At 48.9% G+C, this 25455-nt stretch overlaps 2 protein-coding genes across 5 annotated transcripts in view; one reads left to right on the forward strand and one right to left on the reverse strand.

The window, feature by feature from the left end:
* Nucleotides 1-1152: 1152 nt before the first annotated feature.
* On the reverse strand, nt 1153-4866 carry BRD3OS (BRD3 opposite strand). Of its 2 annotated transcripts, XM_090021059.1 has the most exons (3): nt 4716-4866; nt 3857-4131; nt 1153-3359 (listed from the first exon to the last, which is right to left on the reverse strand). In XM_090021059.1, exon 3 carries the CDS (start codon nt 3265-3267, stop codon nt 3013-3015), a length of 255 nt encoding a protein of 84 aa, XP_089877185.1. In that variant the 5' UTR covers nt 3268-3359; nt 3857-4131; nt 4716-4866; the 3' UTR covers nt 1153-3012. The 2 variants fall into 2 exon arrangements, with proteins under 2 accessions (XP_089877185.1, XP_089877184.1); XM_090021058.1 differs by having other exon boundaries at nt 1153-4131.
* An 8097-nt stretch (nt 4867-12963) lies between these two features.
* Nucleotides 12964-25455, forward strand: part of VAV2 (vav guanine nucleotide exchange factor 2) — a 270523-nt gene continuing 258031 nt past the window's right edge. The window contains exon 1 of one of the 3 annotated variants that reach the window (XM_090022197.1): nt 12964-13438. In XM_090022197.1, coding sequence (XP_089878323.1) covers nt 13235-13438 — 204 coding nt within the window. In that variant the 5' untranslated portion in view covers nt 12964-13234. The remainder of the gene's footprint in view (nt 13439-25455) is intronic. The other 2 variants (XM_090022195.1, XM_090022194.1) reach the window with 2 other exon arrangements.

Genomic DNA, 25455 nt, shown 5'->3' on the forward strand with positions numbered 1-25455 from the left:
TTTAGGACTTCAGGAAAAGAAAGGGGATTTTAAAAGTCGTAGCTGCTTCATTGGACAGCGACTCCCAAAAGGGTGCCCTGCTCATTGGTTTGAAGCACATCTGTACACGCTTTCCTGGAGGAAGCCTGTAGAGAGATGGGACAGAACATTATCTGCTGCAGGGAGGTGTCAGATGCCTATCGTACAAACGTGGCATACAAGCCCAGAGCCTGAAGGGAGCTTCCCAACACTTGTCAGACAACCTCAGTCAGTGCCCAGCTGAGTGACAGCGACAAGATTCAAGCTGTCCTGGTTACAGACAGTCGATTGTAGAACATAACGTCTGATGCATCCTTTCAACGACAGGCTCAGTCCAAGTTCCCCTGGCCTGCTGTGCCTGTGAAGCAGCGGTAGAATTGCAGTGGGTTGGATTTCACTAGAACAGCTCTTTGGAGGATGCCAGTTGTAGCTCCACTGACTACAATGGGGCTCTGCCTCCTTATTCTGGTGCAGGACCTGGCTCTCTGTGTCTGCCGATGGCTCAAAGGACACATGTTCCTCGTGTCTGCTCTCATGCAAAGAGCTGGCAGTGAAGATGCCCGTACCTTCCTCTGAGTTGTTTCTCCGTGTGTCACTATTATGATTCTTCCTGCAGACTATGAGAGGGGGTCAGTGATGGGCATCACACGGCTTCCAGCCAGTTCAGCAAAATCACTATGACCTTCTCACCGCAGACCTCGGCGCTCACGTGGGAACCGGCGACAGCAAGGGGCTCACGTGAAATCCCAGGTCAAGCTCTTCAGGAAACCGTTGGGCTGTCGAATTGAGATGCAGTGGCGATGCAACAGAAGCATCACCAAGGCTTCAGTTTCATCCACACATTTCCAGCCCTCCCAGGTAAGCCACCTTGCAGCTCTCGGTTCTGACTGGGGGTTTGCCGCAACATTAAGGTGCCAACAGGTGTACCACTAGCTCATGCAGCTCCTAATTGGGTTTGCCTGCCTATATACTTGGCCTTGGCCAGCACTCTGAGTTGTAATATATCTATATCTATATATCAGTCAGTATATCTATATAGCTGTGTATCTATCTCTCGTATATACATCTGTATCTAATAATCAAATGCACCAAGGCAGTTCGTGTGGAAAACAAAAGAACAGCTGCTGTCAGTGATGCATTCTAGTCACTTTATTTCGTCAGGAAATGACAACAGCATTTAAAACAAGCGAGTCCACACTACATAACAGACGCACAGAAACTCTCACTCCTTATCAACCTTATCACCAAATCTGCTGTGACAAACAGCACAATGGTGTTACGCTAAGTGATGGGGGAAACGTACTGTCATGTGGAAAGCAACGCAATGCGGCTGCCCTCGACTGTCATGTGAACCTCCATCCCAGTCACTAGTGTACATGCTAAGCGTTGCACCCCTGCGCAGGGCTAGTTAGGAGGGTGGAATAAGTGGTATTTTGACTTGGCAGCCAAGTCGAAACATAAGAACAAGTAAAACGAAGAGCTTGGGGTGGACCTTCCAGCCTTACTTCCTATGATCGCACCAAAGGCAATGTTAATACAATCTTTCTGAAAGTTTCTAAAACTTTCTGAAATGAGGAAAATCTCTGCATCGGTAGGAGTAAGCCCAGAGGAAGCTTTGGGCTCTGAGGGTGTATCACCATTTAGAAGGGTGATCTGTTTACTTCCCCTAGGCCCTTCGTGTTGATGCCCGTACCTGTCTCTGAGTTGTTTCTCTGCATGTCACTATTATGATTCTTTCTGCAGACGGTGAGTGGGGTCAGTGATGGGCATCATGTGGCTTCCAGCCAGTTCAGCAAAATCACTGCGACCTCCTCACCGCAGACCTTGGTGCTCACATGGGAAGCAGTGACAGCAAGGAGCTCTTGTGACATCCCAGGTCAAGTTCTTCAGGAAACCTTTGGGCTGTTGAATTGAGATGCAGCAGCAATGCAACAAGCACCACCAAGGCTATGGTCTAAATGTTTCTAAAACATTCAGTCTCCAGTATACCCCTTAGTTAACACTGCAAGGATTGATGTATATGCCCCAGTGTCCCAATTACTATGGGTACTGTGGGGTGAGCTAAATCCCTCCAGGAGTCCCAACAGGGGAAAAGGAGGGAGCCTGCAGCAGCAGCATTAACTCCCTGGGTTCTGGAGCTGCATTAAAGCTGCAGCTCTGGCAGAGATTAACACAACTCCCTGTATGTCGCTTCAGTTTTTTATATTTGGCCCATGGGAAGTCAGAAAAGGCAGATTTGGTTACTGCCTGTTTTTGCAGGATAATCTTTTCTTAAGAAACATTTCTAAGCAATTCCAAATGCTAACAGCTTGGGCTCAAACATTCCCGTGACCCCTGCGATCCCCAGCCTTATCCAATGGTGCTAGTCTAGGTGAGGACCCGACTAGATTGTGTTTCTCCTAGACGAGCTCAATTAAAAGTCTGAGCTAGGGGTGGCATCAATGGGGAAAATAAATTCAAACCTCAAACATCCTTGCAGGTTTAGTAAATTAAGACCCAACCTACACGCACAACTCATACCACCTTAATGATAGAGTTGAAAGGATACAATCCCTCTTCCTCTTTAATACTGGTGCTATTATCTTAGTATCAAGTGCTTATACTGGAAAAGCTATTCCTGTAAGGGAAAGAAAGCTCTGTCAGTATAAGGTACTTTTATACCAGCAAACATGCATCCATGCTAGTGGGTTGCACTAGTCTAACTATTTCAGATAAAACATCCCTTATGAAAATATTTATGCAAGTGCCACATGGATGTGGGTACCAGGCACACAGAGCCTTGCTTGCAGGGAAGTTAATTTGTTCTTCCCTTGCGTCGACTTGGGTAACGTGTTCCCCATCACATAGGAGGCAGCAGTAGTAGAGTGCGACATACTTAAAGCTACCACCATTTTTTTTTTTTTTTTGTTAATTTGAAGAAAACGTGCCTAAGGCTTCCAGCGGGCTTCTTCATGTGTTCGCTGCCCACAGCGATCTGGCATTAAGCCACCCCAGTTACATAACTGTGCAAAACTTGGACTGCCCGGTATCTCTGGAGACATCGAGCTTGTTCTTGTCCCGTACCAGGATAGCTTCATTGCCGTACTGCGAGTACCACATGCTCCGGCTGCGACTTAAATAGGTAGCCGGGGGGCCGGATTCCAGCTGCTGCTGCTGCTGCTGCCAGATAAGCAGTGAGGTGTCTCTGTATCGCAGCCTGGCATAGCTTTCGGATAAGGCTTTCTCAGCTAGCGGCACCCGGCCATTCATTACTCTGCTCGTCGTGTGCTCTGCAGTACCAGCTCCTGGGTGCGGGGATGGATCCGCTGGCTAATCCCCGGGCACGTGTAGGGATAGGACTCCTGTGCATGGAGGGGAAGGGGAATCTCCTTGGGATGGGGTTTGATGCGTAAATCAGCATGTGCAGAATGGTGCCCGACAAAGGGCACTGGTGACGCACCAGCTCTTGTGTGTTACAGTAAGCACCATGCCTCCGTTGGTGCAACTGCAGGACTTTGGGAAGGCCTGTGCTACAGAACAATGACAGCACTAGACTGTTTCTTCTTGCCGAGGATTAATGCACTGGCCTCTGCATTGCCAGCAACAGCTCTCCGGGAAGGAGAAATTGCTACTAAAGCAGAGGTTGACAGCCTAACAGCAGGCTTAGCAAAATCCTGGCTTGTTAAACAGCTCAGAGATTTTAATTCACCAACTTTGGGTGTTTCTGCTTCTGCAAAGAGGGAGAGGTTTCAGTTATCCAGCGAGAGCTTAGAAGTCAGCAGTCCAGGCCTGGACCCAGCTGTTGACTGGACTGGCTGCGCTGAAGCTGGATTTTATTGCCAAGCAGGGCCTGAGTTACCTGGGAAGCATCAAGTAACGAAGTCTCCTGGGTCTGGTCGATGCAGGGCGCTTTAAGCAGCCGGCTTCAGTTACCTCCAGGCGACTGACTCTGGGTGAGTTATCCAGTTGCCGGAGGCAAAAGAGACCTTGCTGGGAGAGAAGAGGTGAGAGGACGAGTGGATGCCTTAGATGACAGTCTTCGCAGGCCAGTTTGTGGGCTGCTTCTCCTCGCTGCAGGCCCGCGGCCGCCTAGGCGCTGCCCGCGCTCGGCTTCATCCGCACTGCAGCGTCAACCTGGGGAGATGGAGAACTGCTGCCGCCGGCTCGTCTGGAAGGAGCTCATCCCAGCTGCAGCTGAGTGCCCCAAATCCCTCAGAGACCGCCCCCTCCCTGCCCCCAGCACCCCCAGTCCCTGCCCCCTGTACTTCCAATTCCTGCCCCCAGCACTCCCGGTCCCTGCGGGAGGGGCTGTTTCCTGCCCCCAGCACTCCCAGTCCCTGCCGGGGGGCTGCTCCCTGCCCCCAGCTCCCCCAGTCCCTGCCCCCAGCACTCCCAGTCCTTGCGGGGGGGGGGGCTGTTCCCTGCCCCCAGCACTCCCAGTCCCTGCCAGGGGGGCTGTTCCCTGCCCCAGCTCTTCCAGTCCCTGCCCCCAGCACCCCTAGTCCCTGCGGGGGGGGCTGTTCCCTGCCCCCAGCACCCCTAGTCCCTGCGGGGGGGGCTGTTCCCTGCCCCCAGCACTCCCAGTCCCTGCCAAGGGGGCTGCTTCCTGCTCCCAACATCCCCAGTCCCTGCCAGGGGGGCTGTTCCCTGCCCCAGCTCTTCCAGTCCCTGCCCCCAGCACCCCTAGTCCCTACCGGAGGCTGTTCCTCGCCCCTTACCGCGGGCTCCCTGGCCCTGCCCCTGCCCCTGGCCCGGCCCGGCAGGCGGCGGCGGCCCGCGCCGTCTCCATGCCAGCGGCGAGCGGCGGAGCTCCGAGAGCATCAATGATGCGGGGAGGAGCCAGAGCGCCGAGACATCCACCTCTGCCGCCCCCCGCGGGGCTGGTGCCCGAGCTGCAGCCTCCGGGGTCCTGGGAAGCCCGCTCCCGCGCCAGGGCACGGAGCAGCGGGCTCCAGTTGCAGCGAGGGGGGTCGCGGTTGATGCTAGGAAAACCTTTCTGGCTAGGAGGGGGGTGAAGCGCTGGGACAGGCTAGCCGGAGAGGTGGGGGAGTCTCCATCCTTGGAGGTGGTTAAGGCTTGGCTGGGGCTGGGGCTGGTCCTGCTTGCAGCAGGGGTTGACCTACCTTCACTTTGTAGGATTTAAAAAACCGCGCCGCTAGCTGGATCCCCACCCCTCAGGAAGCATCTAGGAGGAATAGGGGTGAGGAGCAGCACGGCGGGGCAGGGGAGAGGGGAGAGCCCAGGTCTGGTCTGTTTAGAAGAGAGACATGCAAGGGAAGGGTTTAGAAAAGACCCGTTGTGACTTTTCTGGGGTCTTTGCAGCAGAAAAATTGCTCTAGGATTATTCTGTTGTCAGAAATCTGGTATAAGCGAAAAGGTGGTGTTTTTCCAGGGATGGTGTGAATCCAGAAAGGTTGAGAACCACTGGCTTAATAAAGACAATTAGCCAGCAAGATGATCAGGGGACTCAGGCCAGCTCCCTGTATGTGTAGGCAGACCTAACAGAGGGGTATTTGAGGTCCCTGCTTCAAAGATCAGCCCCACGTGTTCAAAAATCATGAGCCAAGCCTCCTGAAATCCCATGGCTGACCATTTCCATCCCAATGGGATGGAAATAACAGAGTTCAGGCTTTTTGTATGTGCTGTTTTGGGGTCTGAGCCTTTAGGGGGGTTGGGGCTGTGTTTTTCTTCCCAACCACAAAGGCTGGGAGTTTATATTTTGAAAACACCAAACAAACCTAGAAATCTGTGATTTTCCCCCCCCTCCCCCCCATGGAGTCACTTGACTCCAAGACCTGGAGACCTGCTTGTAGTGAGACGCTGCACCTCATGGGACTATGAGAGCTGGCGTGGCAGAGACGTGTAAGAAGGTGATGAAGAGAAAAGAGTATTGGGGTATTCGGGGCCCAGGAAGAGGATAGCTGTTTGTTGTTTTCTTAGGATGAGTATTTCTTTATATTAAGGCGGCACCTTGATACTCCGTTAGGTCGTGTACACATACACATGCGTGGGCACACATAGTGAAGACAGTCCCAGCCCCTAAGCATTATAGTAAACAGACGAGCAGACTGATGATGATGATCTCCATTCTGCACATAGGGAATCAAGATATAGACGGACCATGCAGTTTATCACGGGTGATATAAGGAGTCTTTGGAAGAACTGGAAACTTGAGTCTCTGGACAGAGTTTTAAGAACAGGAGCAATATCCTAGTGGTTTCCTTCAGAGATGCTCCTCAAGCATCATATCTGAAGCACAGGATGTCCTATGTTGTGGTGCTTTCACCACAGGTAGGAGCTGATTTGAGAAGCGGTTGATATTAAGAGTCTCTGGCTAAGAATAAGTGGGTGACCTGAAGGATGGAGTCTGTTCCCTGTAGCACAGTGATTTTCAACCTTTTTTTATTTGCAGACCCCTTTTGGAAATTGCAAACGGACATGCGGACCGCTTTGAATTATAAGTGTGGGTATTCACATACTTTTAATCAATCGCAGTTGTCTTTTGCAGACCCCTTCGACATAGCCTGTGGACCCCCAAAGAGTCCACGGACAACAGGTTGTAAACCATTGCTATAGTGAATGGACATTTAGATGCAATGTTTGAAAGGTATCCAACGTCCAGTGAGCAGGTGAAGAGGGTTTCTAGCGCAGACTGAAACTGGGCCAAGACAGCAGACCAGTGGCAAGGTTGGTTGTGGACTGCTCAATTTGGCATTCACAACTGTGTGTGATACTGGAACTGTGGATGCAACTGGGTAGTTATGTACCTTTTTTATATTCCCATTTCCATATTTTTTAATGCGTATGTTTGCATTCCTTTTGCTCTATCTAATATACCTCAGCAAACCAAGTAGGAAATGTATCTCCCAAGTAGATATGTTTGCTGATTATGGTGAAGGTAAGCTCTCAATCTTCTTATCTCTTTTATAGCCACAATGCTATCTAATCTTCTGCTAAATATCTGAGGCACATACTTATTATGCAACTAGGTGATACCCCACCCCTTGCCATATGGCTTTAATTTACATTATTCAAGGTAGATAATGCTGCTTTCCCCAAATATGGAATACAGTGATGCACTACACCCCCTGCCTCCATCCAAAAGGGCTCAACTGAGGGGGAAGAGAATGACTGAGCCAGGAGCAAAGCAATCAACCTTCAGGGAGCAAAATCTCAGGACCTGGTTGTGGACAGATAGCTGTTAGTAGCCATAAAATTGATGGTAGATATGTTTCAGGGAACATACGGTTGCACAACTTGGGTCCTACTATATGTCCAAAGAGAAGCTGGATAGGAACCAGCTATAGAGTTGTTACATTTTTTCAAGCACTAACTTTAGTGCTGGTTGGCACTTTCTATAGCTGGACAATCATTTTTATCATGTGATAATTACCTTGCATGCGTGGTCAGCTAAGTTTACTGTGCGATTCACCAGGAAATAGTGTCATATATGTAACATATAGCAAGGGCCTTCGTGCACAGCAGCCCTGATCAGGATGTTGTCTGGTACCAATTTGGAGCTGGGTTTTTTGTTTTTTTTTTCATATTGGGGACAAAAGCCCCCTTTCAGTGCATGCCTCTAAGCTGGGCCTCTAGAAGAGTGTTTCTTAACCTATGGGTCGTGACCCAAAAGTGGGTCGCAAGAATATATGAAAGGGCCACGGACAAACTGTAAAAATGGATCAACAAACTTTCTCTGTTAAAGGAGAAAAATGTAGGAAACCATGGCTTTAAGGGCTGCTTGGGGCCCCCAGGTCCCATATATGCCACCCCCTTCCCCACATACCCACCCCCTGCTCCACACACTGGGGGGCTGGGGGCACAGGGCAGTGGGTCGGGAGTGAGGGGCACTGGGTCAGGACTGGCCATCAGTGTTTACAAGCGGGTCCTGGTACAAAAAAGGTTGAGAACCGCAGCTCTAGAAAATACAGGGTGGTTGCTCACTTTAAGCAGGAGAATTGTTCCCATTAAAATAGTCTGATGCCACTCAAGAAGTTTATGCCTTCAGCCAGCATGCAGTGAAAACCAGACCAGCCTTGAATGGACCCTGTGGAAGCTGGAGAGTGAAATGCAGCATCTTCAGTGGCTCCAGATTTATGTTTGGGCCCCGTTGAGAAGGATCTTGATCTTCTCTGAAAAGCTCTCCACATTGTCAGTCTCCAACCCAAGGCAAAATAAGTAGCTCAGTAACTGGAGTGATTAAATTGCCAAGATAACAGAAGCTGAAAGCTGCAGGCTTCCAAAGGCAGTCATTGCCCAGCTCCATGCCCCTGACCTCTGCTGCACCATCCTCTTTGAGTCCCGGAGTTGTCTTTCCTCAACTGCACGTTCCAAATAAATGTTTAAAGCAATTGCCAGTGCAGCAAAGGCAAATGCTATACTGATATCTACAAAGACCCCATCCCCAGGAAGTATTTGTCTGTCTCTACTCAGTGCCTGTTTTTATTTCCCTAAAAGCTGCCCTTAGCTTCTCCTGGTACATCATTGTGCATTAAGTTTAGTACTGGTATAACCAAGTACTAAATCAATGTGCAGTAACTGGCACTACTGTGCAGTAGCACCGCCGCATGGCTTTTTAGTGACACTAACTGCACAGTAGCCTAATACAACTGTGCAATAGCATATTAGCAAGGTTTTTGCCTTGCATGCTACTGCTAGGTAGCATTAGGCTACTGTGTAGTTAGCATCTCATGTAGACACACCCTGTGTGATGCATGCTGAATGTGTTATTCTATCATTATAGAGGCTGCCTTCTATTTAGGGACCTACCTAGCTGTGGTAGCGAAAGCAAAGAGTTTTAACAATGGAAAAAAAATCAATGTGAAAAACATTTGTATATATAATGTACATATACATTATAAATATTCATTTAAAACGTGTTTCATTAACCAAATAATTTGATTTTTAGGAATGGGTTTTGGTCCCAGTTGGTTGGAATGATTGCTGCTCTATTCTATTTACCTCTGATGTACACGCTACCTAGGATATAGTCATAACTGAGCTGAGTCCCCTAGATGAAAGCCAGGTGTTGACCAAGGAATGACGTGGTGTGTTGAAAAGAATGCGCTGTCTATATGACCTGGTTACAGGGGATACAGGGGGAACGTAGGTAAGAGCAGGGATACGTGACCACAGCCTAACTGTGGTGGTGGTTGCCCATACAGATAACCTGCAGCAGTTAAGGACCTGCCTATAGTTAATGCATGCACTGGGTGGGCATGGTGATATGCCTTGATAAGCAATGGCCTGAGCCAGCACTCAAACCTGGGGGAGTCTGACATCGCTGGGATTTCTGGCAGATGGGTGCATTTCCAGCTGTACCCAGGAGATGGCAGAAGTACTTCAAGCACATAGGTAGGTCATAGCTTGGAGGTTTCAATCTATTTCCCAGGTAGATTATAATAGATTTGCATAGCAAGAGTTTATAGGAGTTATTTCATCCACCTCTGCAGCCCAAGGGAGGCTCTCTTGTTGTCACTAGGAAGGTCTGGTTAATTTAGAGCATGGCTTTATGCTGTATGTGCCAAGTTAAAAATACTTATCAATGGTTCCAGCAGCAATGGGTTCAGCTCATGCTATGATTGTTCCAGGGTGGAGTACTGGAATCCCATGCACTTTTGCATGTGCACACTTGTGTGTGTGTGTATGTGTAGTTCAGATAAGATTTTTAAAATGAGAGTTCAGCTTTGTAATAAATAAATAGATCATGAATTAGAGGAGCGCCTCCCTGGGTGTTATTTGAAAGTCAATGAGCATGATCATAACTGTTGTCTCTGGGTCCCCTCTGCTCTGTTTGGATATTATACCTCCCCCTGTAGCTTAACCACTCCCTGTCCTGCAACTTTGCCTAGTTGTATGGTCAAAATATTCCATCCTTGTACAGCTGTGCATCAGATTGTATATTGGCTGGGTCCTGCCCCCCAGCAGAGAGGGCTGTGTATCGGCTATACTGTGTGTATCTACTTAGTGAAGCATGTTGCGATGAAAAGGCAAAATATTATCACCATTAATATCTTTCTGCATGAAATCAATAGTCCCAGGAGCTAGGGTGAGTGGGAAAGTAATAAAATCAATATTCTGAATGTAATTAAAAAAAACACAAACCAGAAATGCTTCCCTTTTCCTCTCCAGTGGAGGGCAGCAGATCAGCACGTCTGTGAAATGTCTACATTCACAGGCGCTTGGCTCACTAACACATTAACACTAGCTATAATTCCCCAAAACGTCAATATAAGGGGCCCTGACCAAGAATGTGTTGCATTCAAAAGCTTGTCTCACTCTATCCTCACTGTATAGCTGCTCCAATAAAAGATATTATCCTAAGAAATCCTTGCTCTTGCACAGCAGAAGCGGGTGGGAAAAGAGGAACAAAGTCAGAGGTCAATCTCAGAGTTAAACATGTTATTATAGAGACTACCTTCTATTTAGGGACCTACCTAGCACGTGGGGGATGTAATATATCTCTGTTGACTTCCCTCGGTTGTATTGTTGACTTCACAATGCCCATATCATTTGAAGGCCGTCTCAAACCAAAGTACATACTGCCTCCACACACTTGACTCCAATTTACCTTCCAGAGTTTTTGCTGCTATCTCCATTATCAGCCATTTTTTATTATTGCAGGGGTAGATAAGAAACTAGGTTGGGGCAGCAAGTCCTTTGCAGATGCTGGCTTTGCATAGGCAGCGATGGTTCCTAAGCACCTGGGAGCCAAACACACATTCTTACAGAGCGGTAAAAAAAGCCGAGACGAAGTGAGCAGCTTTAATTACAGGCGCATCACAAACCTATCTGCAGTCTTCCACCTCCATCCAAAGCAGGCTAGTGTACTCCAAGCCAGAATGATCCTTGGCATAATTCCATTTGTTTCGGCGGTGTTATGATTCTCGCCCAGTGGGTGCTGTTAGAGAGCTAGAGATACGCCAGTGAAAAGCGTAAGGAAGAACAGGAAGAACAGGAAAGTGGGTATTAGAAATCAGGCCCCCTGGGGTATTAAGAACTTATTCAAGTCAATGTAGCGCACACACCCATAGCAGGGCGTAGCTCTGAACATGCCATTTGGACATGCATGTTTTGATGTTGCTTCCTTCAGTACTGCTCTAATATTCTCTTGGGTAGGCCAGCAATGACACACCGGGACCGTCGATAAACATACCAGGTATAGCCAAGCGCATTAGGCCATAAGAAACGTCCTAAATAATAGTTCCTCATTTTCTAATGGTGTTCAAGGAAACCACGGGCGAATCTGGAAGAACCACTGCTTTTGTAGCTGCACGGGGTTGGATTCAGAGGAGATGGTCTTTGCAATCTGCATTAGCAGTCCATGTAGGTTCATCGTTCCTGCGCACTCCACTCTCAGCTTCTGTTTCTCCTCCAGAAACCTTGGATGGGAGCTGACTCCCAAACAGGGAGAGGCCGTGTGAACGAAAAGCACGGAAGAGTCGTACGAGGCTTGTCCACGTGGTGACAGATTGAATGCAAGAGGCGGCAGAAAATTATGGGTGAGATTTTAAAGAAGAGGCTGCCAAGGAACTTTGGGTTGAGAGTTCAGCTTTGTAATAAATAAATAGATCATGAATTAGAGGAGCGCCTCCCTGGGTGTTATTTGAAAGTCAATGAGCATGATCATAACTGTTGTCTCTGCCGGATGGAGATAAAAGATGACTCTGTGCTCACAGCACTGCAATTCTGGGGCCCTGGGTTTGAGTTCTGCTCCTGCCACAGTCTCCTGCCTGCCCTCCGTGGTGGGCAAGGCAACTCGGTGCCAGATTTCCACAAGGCATCAACGGTGCTCTGCCGATGGTCGCTCTAGCAGGAGCAATTCTGACAAGCTCGTCACTTCCCAGTGTTTAAAGAGGAGCTGTAAATTTTGCAAAGCTGATCTCCACCAGCATGGAGGGGGTCCTGCTGTCTTTCCCCAGCCTTCCAGCACCTGGCACAGCAGGGTCCTGGTACTGGAGGTGGTCCTGCGTTACCAAAAAAAAAGACTAATGGAAAATGAAGTGGGTTTAAACAGGAGGGATGCATCAGTTCCATCTTAGTCTGAACGGGGCAGCTCTCAGCCCCCGGCATGTTAGGAAAGCTAGTTTCTTTTTAACTGGAGGAAGACATGTGCAGGGTCATATGGGGTGATGCACCTCGCTCTTGGCACCCCACTTGTCAAAACCTGACATCCACCCACGTGGACGAGCGCTGCGCGGCGGCGAGGATTCCTCGGGTGCTACCTGCTATTGGGATAGACGCAGAGGAGCTTCCTGCAGCCAGGCACCCCCTTCACCAGGTCTCTGATCTGATCCTGCGGGAAAGCACAGCTCAGTGAAGGCGGCTGGGAGCGTGGAAACTCCCTTTTGGGTGTCCCGGGAGAAACCCGATGCCCCAAAAATAAAATGGATGGGAGGCAGGTGGTTGCTTGCAAGTGCCCCGAGAAGCTGGGAGCGCCCCGGGGCCGTTCCCGGAGGGCAGAGGCAGGGAAGGGTGAGGGGCATGGGCAGCCGGACAGAAAGGGGGCCTGAAAATGGTGCAAATCATGATTATTATTGTTATTATCATCTTTATCTGTGGCAAAGCGGGGCAGATACTGGAAGTCTGCCTGGGGCTGCCAGGAGTCTAGGTAGGTACTGGTGTGGGGAGAGGGCCGGACATAGGCATGGGCGAACCAGGCGGCGGGGCAGAAGGGGGGCCTGAAAACGGTGCAAATCATGATGATTATCGTTATCTCCGGCAAAGGGGGCCCCAATACTGAAAGTTCACCTGGGCTGCCCGGCGCCCGGGTAGGGCACTGGTGCGGGGGTGAGGGTGGGAAGGGAGAAGGAAGGACAGAAAAGAGTGAGGGACAAGAGGGAGGGAAAAGTGAGAGAGGGGAAGAGGAAAGGAAGAGGGCAGGGTGAGGGAGAGAGGAGGGAAACATGAGTGGGGGCAGAGGGAAGGACAGAAGAGAGTAAGGGAGAAGTGAGGGGAGAGGGCGAGCGGGGGGAGGGACCGAGGCACAGGTGGCCGGGGAGGGAGCGCCGCCGCCGCAGCCCCGGCCCCTTCCCCGGCGAGGAAGGAAGTGGGCGGTGGGAGGCGCCGCGCTCGCACCGCCCGCCGGACCAGGCGCGGCTCGGCTCGGCTCGGCGCGGCCGGACTCGCCGTGAGGGAGCGGAGCGGCGCGGCGCGGGGCGCGCGGGCATGGGCCGCGCGCGGGCGCTGAGGCGACGGGCGGCCGGGCGCTGAGGCGACGGGCGGCCGGGCGGGCGCCATGGAGGAGTGGCGGCAGTGCGGGCGCTGGCTCATCGACTGCAAAGTTTTGCCCCCCAACCACCGCGTGGTGTGGCCGTCGGCCGCCGTCTTCGACCTGGCGCAGGCGCTGCGCGATGGGGTGCTGCTCTGCCAGCTGCTGCACAACCTGTCCCCGGGCTCCATCGACCTCAAGGACATCAACTTCAGGCCGCAGATGTCGCAGGTGAGCCCGGCCGGAGCGGGATGCTGCAGGCGGGGCGGCAGGGCAACTCTTTGTCCGCCTCCCGTGGGGCAGGGGGAGTCTGAGCCGCCCCCGTGCTCTGGGAGCATCCTGAGCATCGCCGCGGCGCGGTGGTCCTCGCCCGCCGGGACCGCGCATCCCACCGCCTCCTCCAGAGTCAGCAGCTCAAAGCATCTTTTTTCTTTTTGTACAGAATCCACCTTTGGATTGGGGGGGGAAGCACTCTTTTTTTTTTTTTTTTTTTTTTGCAACCCAAAAAGGGGCTAAAAACCAGAAAACTGCAGACGGCTTGGCGGCCGACCAGGACTCGTTTCCTTCTCGGCAGCTTGTACATAACGAGTCGCCCCGTTTTCATCCTTCGCGCTTGGGTTTGTGGAGGCAGGGACGGTGCGGGTAGGGGCGAGGAGGGCTGGAGTCAGAGCGTTTTCCCAACCTGCAGGAAAGTTTGCGCTGTAAGCTTGCAAAGACAAATAATCCAGTGTGGGCTGTGTTTTGTTCCAGCCATGAAGGCTGCCAGCCGGCTGTTTATCCGGCAAGTTTCTTTGCCCTTGTTCCAGGCGAGGTGTTGTATGCTTTCTCCCCCCATGTTTGCTGCTGTTGTGACTTCTTATTTAGCAACTTGGAGGTTTAAAGTTACGACGTGCTGAAGAACTGACTGCTGTCGAGTGCCATCAGGAGTGGAGCTATCTGGTTTGCCACGGGGTTTGGTCCAGATTTAGGCCAGACCGTTGCTGATTTAAACACTCACTTCACTTGAAATACGTTTCTGTCCTGGGTCTGCGTGCGAGTAGCGCTGCAGAGTTCGCGGCTGAGCGTGTGCTTCGGGCTTTGCAGGAATGGGGCCTCGGGCTCTCATTTTCCAGACTGCTTTGTTGGGGGAGACCCTTGTGTCGAACCCCAGCTACTGCAGTGAGGCTCTTTTGGGGTAAAGAGAACAAGTGTAGGGGCCGGCTGATAAATAAGGTACACAAGTTAAGAAGAAATAAAACAAATATGGGTGTTTTCCCCAAAACACAGCAGTGGAGTGAGGTCCACCCTTTTGATTTCCAAGCCAGAAACCGATCTAACTACACTTCTGTGGAGCTGACTTGATCCAAATATACACTGTCACAAGGGGATGAGGGGTGCAGTTCACTTTTTTGTGTGGTCTTAGAACAGATTGGGAATGCTATACTTTTATTTTCTTTCTCTTTTTCTTTTTCTTTTAAGGAACTATTACAGCCCTTCCTGTTCAATATTTGCTCCATGTATGGAATTGGGAATTGGGTGAAAAATGATGGAGCAGTAGCTGAGATACAAGAGAGCTCTCCCTGGAAAGACTTTGTTGCCCTTGCCATCTAGGAGCGAGAACTAGATCTGCCTCCTGCCAGAGGCTGGGGTTTCACAGAACTGACACCATCCCATTTGTGGGTGACTTGGCCCCTTATTACACATGGTAAAGTCATTGAGAGCTGAATAAACTTGGGGCTTGTGGAACTGAATTACACCGATTTCAAGGGGAATCGGGAGGCCCTAGCTGTTATGTTAGCAACAGCCTTCATTTTCATGGTGCTTTAAGAAAGAGACATGAACCCCCTTCAGTTGAGCAGGCCCAGAGTTCAGGCTTCAGTGTTTCAAGGATGCCCATCTGACAACCAGAGGCTTGTGAAGTGTTTCTTGTTTTATTTAAGATCTGATACAGAGGCCATCAAGACCAGTTGGTGTCTTCTCCCTCACCACGTTGTGAGTTAGATGCTTACCTGCCAGCTCCTACATTTGGCTCCCAAGAGCAGCTGGGGGCTTAACAACCAGCTGAAAGCAGACCGAGGGCACTTTGTGCCTTGCTACCGTCTGCTCCTGGCACTGCAGACACCTAGGACTTGGACAAAGTGGGAAGACAGAAGAGTTGGCTCAGTGGTGCAGGTGCTAGCCTAAAACGTGGGAGGACTGGTTGGTTTCTGTGCAGTACTGCAGACTCTCTCTGTCAGCGTGGCCAAATCTCTCCCATCTTCCTGGGCCTCAGTTATTTAGCTCTAAAATGGTAATAGCACGTCCCTACTTCCTGCGGTGTTCTGTAATGGTGAAGGGACTGTATAAAACCAAGGACCAGATCCTCTGTGTACCACATCTCAGCTATAGACACACGCATGGTGTGCATGTCAGTGTAGCAACTTAAGTAGTGCTTTCTTCCTTTCTGCTGGGGGTTTTGCTTCACTGTAAATGCCAGGCAGAAAGACTTGTCACACTGGGGGCCGTATTCTGCTTTCAGTTGCACCTGTGCACCGCATTAGGGCAAATGGAGGTGTGCCCTGAGAAGCACAATCTTGCTTGCAGTGTGAACTGATTCAAAAGCCAGAGCTGTCGCCTGGCGAAGGAAACGCTTTAAGAACCGAAGCCTGTGCTGCGCGTGTGTTCTTATCCCCTTTGACCCCCTGTCTCTGTACGGATGAGCAGTGGTACTTATTTACCTTGCAGCCATCAAAAGTATCCTAGAGTTGCAGCGTGAGCTTGACACCTGTCGGGTCCTATCTGGAAACTTCACCAAGGCAGCAAGGCCCCGCTTGGGTCCCCTGCTGTCAAGAGGTGAACTGAGGACTGCTTCTTCTCCTTGCATTCTGCTTGATTTGTTCAGGAGAGGAACCTCGCCTGGCAGAAAGTCAGTGCAGTCAGATTGGGGAAGCCACACTCCTTGATGCTCTGTGGGATCAGTGTGAAGGTCTATTTATTTGTCTCCCTGGGGAAGGAAAAAAGCCGTCTCAGCTCTGATACCTGCTAAGGTGACATTAGCCCACCCTGTGTGTCTGAGTCTTGACAGCGCAAGTAGAGGCTTTGCCTGCTGGAAGGTGCTTTCTGTATCTTTAGCGGATGGGAGTCTGGTCTTGACATCTCTCGAGGAAGCAGCCTGCTTATTGCTAATGACTGGGGTAGTGGATGCCAGCTCCAGCGTGGCAGGAAGCCAGAAAAAGGTGGAGCTGATCCATCCCCCCTACTCTTAATCCTTATTGATCTTTGGGTGTGTTACTCCAATGGGTTCTTTTATGGTGGGTTCAGCCTGTAAAGCAGGAAACCCTGCTAACTCAAGGAACGTTTCGGTTACACAGGCAAGCAGTCCCAACACCCTGGGGTTAAAATCCTTCCAGCCCCGTGTAAAATCCTTGGAGGCTTCTCTCCTGTTCCCACAACCGTGCATACCCATGTCTTCCCGTCCAGTAAAGCTGGAGACTGCTCTTACTAGCATTCAGGCTTCTGGGTGGCGCTCAGAATTTGGGCACTGCATCTCTCCTCCTTGCTTCCTTTGCTCTTTTTCTCCGTGATTGAATTGAGAGAGGTTAACAGCTAGTTGTCTTGGTTGTAATGTTGGATTTCACGCAAGCTTGTGGCTAAATTAATCTTTGCTGACAGGGAAAACTTCATGTGCACTTGGGCTGTGTGGCTCATGCCTGCCAGAGGCTGGTACCAACGTAGCTTATAACTGTGCAAGGTGCTCCATGTGGATGAACTCCTGAGTCAGCACGGGGCCCTGGTAGCTTCCCTGGGGCTCCAGATGAGCTGTGTAGTTGTCAAGTAGGGACTTTTGGTGAGGGATTGACTCATACCTCAACTTTGCAAACACTTGGCTCTAGTTAACCAAATTTGCAAGAGGCCATGGCTCCAGGACAGTTGTGGTCACCCCCCCGCCCCCAAGGTAGCCTGTGATGCTTCTAAGGTCTTTGGCTTTGGGGCAACCAGGTAAATTAGGGTTAATTGTGAAGCTAGGAGTCTTCAAGTCATTTGAGCCCTAGGGGCTTGCAAGTCCTGAAGTGGGACTCAGCTTCAAGGTATCTTGCATGGGGCTGCCCTGGAACTGGCTACTCCAGAGGCACTGGTGCCTAGCTAGCCCAGGCGGTCCTTTGTGGTACCTGAAAGCCTGGGGAGCCCTGGGGCTCAGTGGAGCTCAGCACTGTTTTATAGCAGGTGCTGGTGGTCCTGAGACCCTTGCCTAAGGTCAGGGCTCCCAGATGCCAGTCTCCCTGGTGCAGAGCAGAAATTCAGAGTCTAGAAATCCTGGGTCTGTGACTCCCAGCCAGACCTACCATGTGGGTTTTCTCAAGCAAGGGACCCCAGGGACTGTACTGGACCAGCGGGGAGTCTGGGAGCCCTGTCGTGGGGAGTCTGCCAGCTAGGACTGCTACGGTGTCTTAGACTTTGGGAAAACCCACCCTCTGCTGAACAAAGTCGACAGAACATCACGTTCATGTGTTTCTAAAGTAAAAGGTTTTCCAAATGTCCAAGAAATTAAAACCAAACTGGTTTGGGTCTGATTGGACTAAAACTAAAGGTGAGGAAAAAAATCTTGTGAACTGGAAATCCTGCATTGCAGCTACCTCTGGCTAGTGTCTTTTTCCAGGGAGAGTCAATTTGCAGCCTGTCCCGACTGATGCTTTTGAGTCCTTTATGTCATACCAGTTTGTTCCCTCCCAAAATTTGGTCCCTTCCTCTGTTCCTTTCATTGTAAAAAACAGGCAAGGGGAAAAAACATAGTAGGCAACTTGATGTCACACATGAGCTCTCGTTCCAGTTAGGACAAGCCTTGGTGGGTGGGGGGCAATAATTGTTGGCTGTCGGGGCACATAGGGAGAGTCATTAGGCTTGGTGCTATGTTGCAGTAAGAACAGCATTTCGGTGGAGCGTACAGAGAAATAGACCCATCATTTAATTTATCAGATTTTTGGCAGTTTCACTCTCCAAGCAGAGGAAACAATAATAAATACTGAGTGAAAAAAATGAATCCTGCCTCTGCAGCGTTTTAATACTGTTCCCTGCCAGTGTGTTACTGTACATTTGCTCCCTTCTCCCAACCGTGTTTTTTAATAAAGCTGAGAGAGGGGGAAGGCTGCATTAGGAAAAAAATACTGTCTAGAAAGGCCTGGTCTGCAGGGAGAGCCTGCTCATTTTCTTTCCTTGAACACTGCTTGCTGATGCTTTTGAACCAGGTTGCTGGAGTACGTTTGTAGGATCTTTGGGGCAGAGATCCTGTTGTTCGGGGTGAGAAGGGCTTAGCGCAGCGTAGTTTTGTTCTGTGACTTAGCTCCCTGGGTGACACCACCGTACAGACAAAGCTAATGCCATGTTGTTGTCATGTGTTTTCCGGACGGTTTTAACTGGGATCGTTAGCAGTGCGGCACAGATTTCTACCACTTGCACAGACAGAGGCACTTTCACCAAAATAGATTTTTTTATTAATGACTGGGAGGGACCGTGACACGTTTGCCAGTGCAGTGACATTAGTTGTAACTATTCTTGTTCAGTCTCCAAATAAGCAAAACCTTTGTTGATGCTGTGGGAAGTAAAGTAGAAATGTGCGTCTTCTGTTAAGTTAAATTGTCGTGATAGATTTTCCCCTGCTTTTAATTGGAACTAGAAACTTAGGTTTTCTTTCTATTCTTGTAGCCACCGCTAGTGTATACGAGCTGCCTAATTTGTTCCTGTGCAGTTCTGTTTCTTGCAGACATCGTTTTACATCAGAAGTGGAGGCTGCTCGATACCGAATCTGATTAAATCTGCATATGTATGATCAAAGCTAAGTTTCAGTCGTGTCATCTGGGACAAAGGCTGGTGCAGAAAATGCCATGCCTTCTAGTTAGCCATTGTTTAGCGTGGTAGTTGTACAATGGAGAACAGGCATCTCCACAGGCTCTCTCATTTTCATACTGACAATATCCTGTCTCCTGAATTCCAGTTAGTCATGCATTATCTTGTCCTGAGCAACCATTAGGGCTCTCCTGATGTTGCTTCCAGTAGTTTATTCACTGGTGCTGCTTTGCTGCCTTCTGGCCTGGTACATTAGCCATGGGGTCAGTTGGGAGTCAGAATTGCTGCAGGAAACTTTAACCCCTTGAACCAAATTTCCTACAAAATTTTCTACCCCCTCCCCCAGGCATCTTTGGAAATGCTTCATTTCAATAAAATCAACCACATCTGAACACATCAGTCCTTTTTTCTTCTTTTTTCTTTTTTTTTAAACAAATGGGCTGGAATTCACTGTTCCCACAAAACACAGTGGATTTGGTAGCTCCATGTTTCTTTTTCTGTCGGAAAATATTCAGCCAGCTCCGCTCTCTTGGTCCCGTGTGGCAGCAGCTGTTTTTACTGAGCACCGTCACGTTTCCAGAACCCTTCATCATTTCATGTTTGTACAGAGCTAGGAAGATGCTAAGCATCAAGTGCTGTGTTATTATCGAGCCATCCCCATTGTGCTCAAATTACCAGCTGCAGAGCATTACTCAAAGAGAGATGAGCATAAACGTCTCTAACCAGTGGAGTGGGCATGGAATAACACTTCTTCTTTCCTGTGTCCTCACTTATTTGGTTTCCTTCCCTTGTCCTGGCTCTTCTATTTCACTTAACATCCTTTTGCCTTTTCATCGATAGATGGATTTTTCTATTATGTGCTCACATAGGGATTGCTTGTAGCGGGAAAGGAGGCAAACCGGATCTATCATGCTCCGACTCTTCCCACAAGTGGGTAAGGTACCCTCTTACAGCATCTTTCTCTGGGATGGGTGCCTGGCCAGAAATACCTTTCCTGTCCCTTCTAGTTTGCACTTTTACTACCTGCTCCTGGTCTGTGGGGTGAAGCCTGTAGAATAGCAGTGAGTTCCTATCAGTAAAATCACAGCCTTCCCATGAGGTGCACAGGATTTTCAGGCTCGACAGCCATAGCAGGGATTTGGGGCTGTTTCTCAGAGCTGTCGATAGCGTATCTCAGGGTCTAGACTTGCTTTCAAGAGTCAGGCACTTTCTTCTGCTCAACCTCCTCAGCCTGTCGTACTTCTCATGGATGGCCTCTTGCCAGAGGTTGGCATGGCACTCTTCCCACAAGTGCAAGGATGAGCTGTTGCTCAACTTTCAAAGGTCCTGCCTGCTTGTGTTTATGTAAGGTATCTTCAGCAGTCACTTTGCTGCCAAGTAATGATAATTGCAGGGTAATAAAGGCAGCTTTATGTGGACGACAGGGATCGCTGTTAAAATGCATGCCCCCACCCCCACCCCACTGCCCCAATTGTTTTAGCATGCATATGGGTATTATCTACTAAGCTGCTGTGGGTCCTTAGATATCTAGATAAGCAGAAGCAAGTTCCTTCACCTGGTCATTTTGAGGGCGTGTAGCCAAGCTGCTGGATACCTAACTGCAATTCACAACTTGAGAAGATTGTGGCCATTTATCAGAAGGTTGCAGCCATTCATTTATTTCTTTTCATGGTTTTTACTTGTTTTAAAATGCCAACAGTGCCTACATACTAGAAATCATTAAACTAGATGGTGCATTTTGCATGTTGATAACAGCTGGATCATAAACATCCACATCTTGGAGCATACACAGATATGGGGGTAATTCATCTCTGGCTGCACAGAGTTTTGCTGTTGCTCTTCAGCCTGATGAAGTGCAGTGAGCATAATCAAAATGACTCTGCGACTCTTGCTTCTCTTGATATTGATAGGGAAACAACTAGATACATGACTATTCCTAATAAATAGGAATAATCCAGCGTGCCGAGCAAACTGTCAGAAAAAACCAGAGTTGATCTCTGCAGAAGACAGAAGGAAAATAATTCAGTATCAAAGTCCTATTTATTGATGATGCAGGCATTCATCTGTGATGACAACTCAAAGCAAGAAGTGTTTTAAAAACAGTATATGGTATATGGAAGATCAAGGCATTCTGGCTTATTTGGTACTAGTAATTATTCACGAGGCTTTGGGACTTCAAGATGTTGCTTGAAAGCTTTATGGCAGTGACGGGTGTAATTACTTTCATATGTCATGTTAGCGTTAAATAAAACTTGTTATTAACAGAGCAGACTCTCTTGCTAAATGGGTACGCTGGGTAGGCAGGGCTATTTTTGGGTAGGCTGGGTTATTTTTGCAGTTTTCTTCTCCCTAATCTGTTGGGGAGTGGCATTGCCAGAGACCCTTAATGGAAAGCTCTTGTCTAGCACCTAAACACCTTGCCTGCTGCCTCCTGGCAGATGCTGTGCACAACGTGTATTGAAAAGGCGTCCTTGCCTTGAAGAGCTGGCATAGGCCATTGCATGTGTGGGAACCACTATGTGGAGGGGACAAGGTAATGCTCGTACTAACACGTCTCGCTCACTGTCGCAGGGGACATGCACAATCCGTGTCATACGTAGTGTAATAATAGGAATCAGCACTCATGGTGGAGGTAATAGCTTTTATTAGACCAACTAGATTTCTGCAAAAAAAAAGTCTTTAAAAGATATCACCTCTACCATGATTCCTTTTACCTCTAGCCGCAAACAGCTACAACCTGGATACCTGATCCATAGGTAATGAGCAGCAAGCTTATCTTGCCATCATCTTTCCCATGTGGATGTTGATCACCTGGTCTGTTTAAGGATGAAGTGTTGCATTGGCCAGCTCTCTGCATTTATGTGGACAATTCAGTCTGATGCATGACCCAAAATGTTGTTGTTCCAGATTCATATAACCATAGAAAGTTTAGGGTCAGAAGAGGTTTCAGGATGTCATTTAGTCCAAGTATTCACGTTGTTACTTTCTGCCTTGCTGTCTCTAGCCCTGCCAGCTTTCCCCTTACCACTTCTTCCAGTTCAGTTCTGCTCCGAGCAAATGACTGCAGGAAAAAAGAAACGGCCTTGTTACATATTTATGTTGACGCTGTCTTGATGACTTCCTTCTCAGATGTGCCTGGCCTTCCTCGGGGGGAGGGGAAATTGTTTTTATTTCTTACTCTCGGGCCTGCAAGCTGTGTTTTGGATCCAAGAACCAAAGGGGGTTTTTTTTCTTCTTCTTTCTCGTGTATTGTCACCAGAAATAAACCATGCTGTGGGTTAAAGGGTCCTTAAACCTCTGTGATCGCTACAGTGGAAATGTAATAAAGGATCCTATTGATGCCCAAGCAGCTTGGGAGCATTAGCTGAATTCTCTCAGCTATGCCAACTTCCAGGCATAAAAAGCAGTGGAAATAACTTGCATGACTAAAATCAGTCTGTCTTGCCCCTTAGTACCCGCTGGGAGCAGATCTTTTGAGCCAAAAAGTGCCTTGTTTTTTCCTTTTTTTTCTTTTTTAGCCATGGTCTGGTTTCAAGTTGGGACTGCATTTTGGGATATACTGGTGAGTAGGGAGGATCCTCACACCTGCCTGTTATTCCTGAGCGCTGCAGTGAAATGTTTTAGCTCTGGAAGTGCAGCTGAGAAAACAGGGATGCTGTCACTAAACTCCTCCCGGGAGAAAAAGAGCTGGTGCTTGAGAACAGCTGTCCAGTAACACTCATGCTACCTGACCGTGGCAGGCTAGTTGGAGGGGACGTGAAGGATGAACCCATCTCGCTGACCCGATGTAGGTGACGTGGGGGAGTTCAGCGGGCTTCGCTTGCCAGGTGAAAATAACCCAGGTGTGCATATTTGATACACCTAAGCCCCATTCAAGATCGTGGCGAGGGAACTGCAAGGTCATGGGTCTCATGCATGCGTAGGGGTCATTATAATTTTATGGATGCTAGACAAAGTGTTCCTCCGTGTGCCATGCAGTATCACCTTGTCATCACCCCTCGCTGCCAGTTCTGCTCACTGTCACTCTCCTAAGCCTTGAGTAACCTCGCTGGAGTCGGTGGTGTTACTCCAAATGGACACTGACGGCAGGTTGTTTGGACCCCGGCTTTTTTCATCCTCCTTTTCACCCACCCCTGCTCCTTTTTAAACACATGCAAATATCTTTTTAGGCTGCAGGCCTCTTTCTTCTGTATTGGTTCCTTTAATGCCTCCCCACTGCAAAGCCTCCACCTAAATAGCTTTTCATATATACTAATCCCATACACGCCTGACTTCTTGTAGCCTGCAGTGCTCCTGCTATGCAAGTGCCCAGCTGAGGAATAGAAGCTAATGTTTTAAGCAGTGCGGGCTGCAGCACCAGAGACAAACAGTACTTTGCTGAGCAGGGCTTTAACTTTCGGTATGAGCCTGGGGAGGGGACGGGAGGGAATCCTCTTTGCAGAAAGCAAAGGGGACAAGATTGGGCGTAGGAATGTTTTTGAGTCCGAGAAGCACAGCTAGGCACCGGGGTGGGGCTTTGTAATTCAGGCAAAAAAAAAAGGATTAGGCTGAAGACTGGTGGAGGCAGATAAGTAAAATGAGAGTCCATCAGAAGCATGGCAAGCTGTTATAAGCTCAGTAGCACCTCTGTGAAGTGAGGGCTTGGCTCTGTTTTCACTTAGTGTGGGGGATTCAGCCTTTTGGACTGATAGGAAGAAAATAGCGTGTCTTTTTCAAATGTTAAATAATGCAGCCTGTAGGCAAAGACGGGGGATTTTCAACTAAATCTCCAAGCAAAATTGCATTAAAATGAATCTAAAGGGGGGCTTTACAGAACCCCTCACCTTTTCTCATAACCCTTTTGTTAACACATGGCTGGTGTGTCATGCTTGCCAGGTAGCTAAAGCTCTTTGCTGAAGTTCATCAAAGTCTTGTTTAAAAGACTGAGATGTGAAGAAAGCGTGTATGTAGGGGATATAACTTCCAACGAGGCCGGGATCTGCCTCCAAGGATTGCTATGGGTCTCTCTCTTCTAGGTGCCTTACCTGGCTTCTGTTACTGCAGGATGTGAGGACTTTTCCCTGTAAGGCAGGGGAATGGAGGAGCAGGGAAACTAAAGGGCCAGATCCTCCATGGGTACCTAGGGGTAGGAGGCCCATACACATTTGCTGGGACTGAAATGTCTCTTGAGCATCAGGCTAAAATAAAATCACTTGTTAATGGCCTACCAGGGTGTCAGGAGCATCCGGGTCCATGACTGGGACTGTACGGTGTGACTGACTTGATGACCTGGGAGATCCTTTCCAGTCCTAGGCTTTTGCATCAGGTGCTGGACGCTCGGTTCTTTTCATCTCCCCACTAAATTCTGTGAACTTCCTTTGGAGGTAGCATTTGCAGCTTGCTGAATGGTGTTTTCCTGTTTCACTCCAAGCATTTCCATTGCACTTGGCCTGATGTGTGTGCATGCATGCATACATGCTTGTGTGCATGCATTGGGGAAGGGGAAGTGGGAAAATTTTCAGCTGCTCTTCTAAGAGCAGCTTTTAATAGAAATCTCCATGTGACAGCTACTAACCCAGCATTAATCTCATGGCTTTTCTCAACATTACATTTCCCTTTAAAGAAGGAGAGAGCCCAGAAAGAATCTGTTTTTAATAAAGATGGTTTTTTTCTCCTGTTTTCTTTGGTTGCAGCTCAGGGTTATGCTTCAGCTGATGATGCAACATGAGTGCAACCCTTCCCTAGCCCTTCTCCCCCACCCCACGTCTGTGTTCAGTGATGACCAGGAACCTCAGATGTTTATAGTAGGAGGTCAGGCAGTGCCGTGGCACTCTCATGCATGTCTATTAGGTTGCTAGACTCATAGAGCAAAGGGATGGGGGAGCAGGAGGTGAAGTACAGAGCTCCACAGTTAATAAATCTCGGCTGTTTAGGCACTTGTCTTCTGGATCTTTTATGGCTCAGTTTATCTTCATTGCTAGTCTTGCAACTGCTGCTTCCCTTGAATTTAATCCGCTTGTTCTCAGTCCATTTTTGTGGCTATGGGCACAAGGAGCAAATGGCCCGCAAGAGCTGCAAGCCATTTCATTGCACTGGGGACAAGGTGCCTGTTAGCATCCTCCATTTTACTCAACGCCTCATCTGCCATCTCTTCTAGAAGTATTTGAGATGGATCTGTATTTGAAGCTGGGTGGTGGCAGAGGGCCAAAGGTTCATAGGTGCAAATGGATTCCAGATGTTACTTCCAGGCAAGTAAATAGATACCTGTGCATTCACGCTAGAGACAGAAGTTACACGTAAACAGGTTTAAGTGATTGGAAATTGGTTTAAACGTAAGTTCAGTGCACAATAAACCAGTTTCAAAATGACCAAAACTGGTTTAAGATAAACCTGGTCGAATGTAGTATTGGACTTAACTGATTTGGGTCAAACCAGTGTATGCAACTCCTGTCCCAGACTTAAAAGACAGG

The sequence above is a fragment of the Crocodylus siamensis genome, chromosome 11 (genome assembly GCF_052110815.1).
Source record: "Crocodylus siamensis isolate JL-2025a chromosome 11, ASM5211081v1, whole genome shotgun sequence".
Taxonomy (NCBI): domain Eukaryota; kingdom Metazoa; phylum Chordata; order Crocodylia; family Crocodylidae; genus Crocodylus; species Crocodylus siamensis.

Coding starts and splice junctions, on each gene's coding strand:
- BRD3OS (XM_090021059.1), bottom strand. CDS start 3,267: ATGAATGGCCGGGTGCCGCTAGCTGAGAAAGCCTTATCCGAAAGCTAT.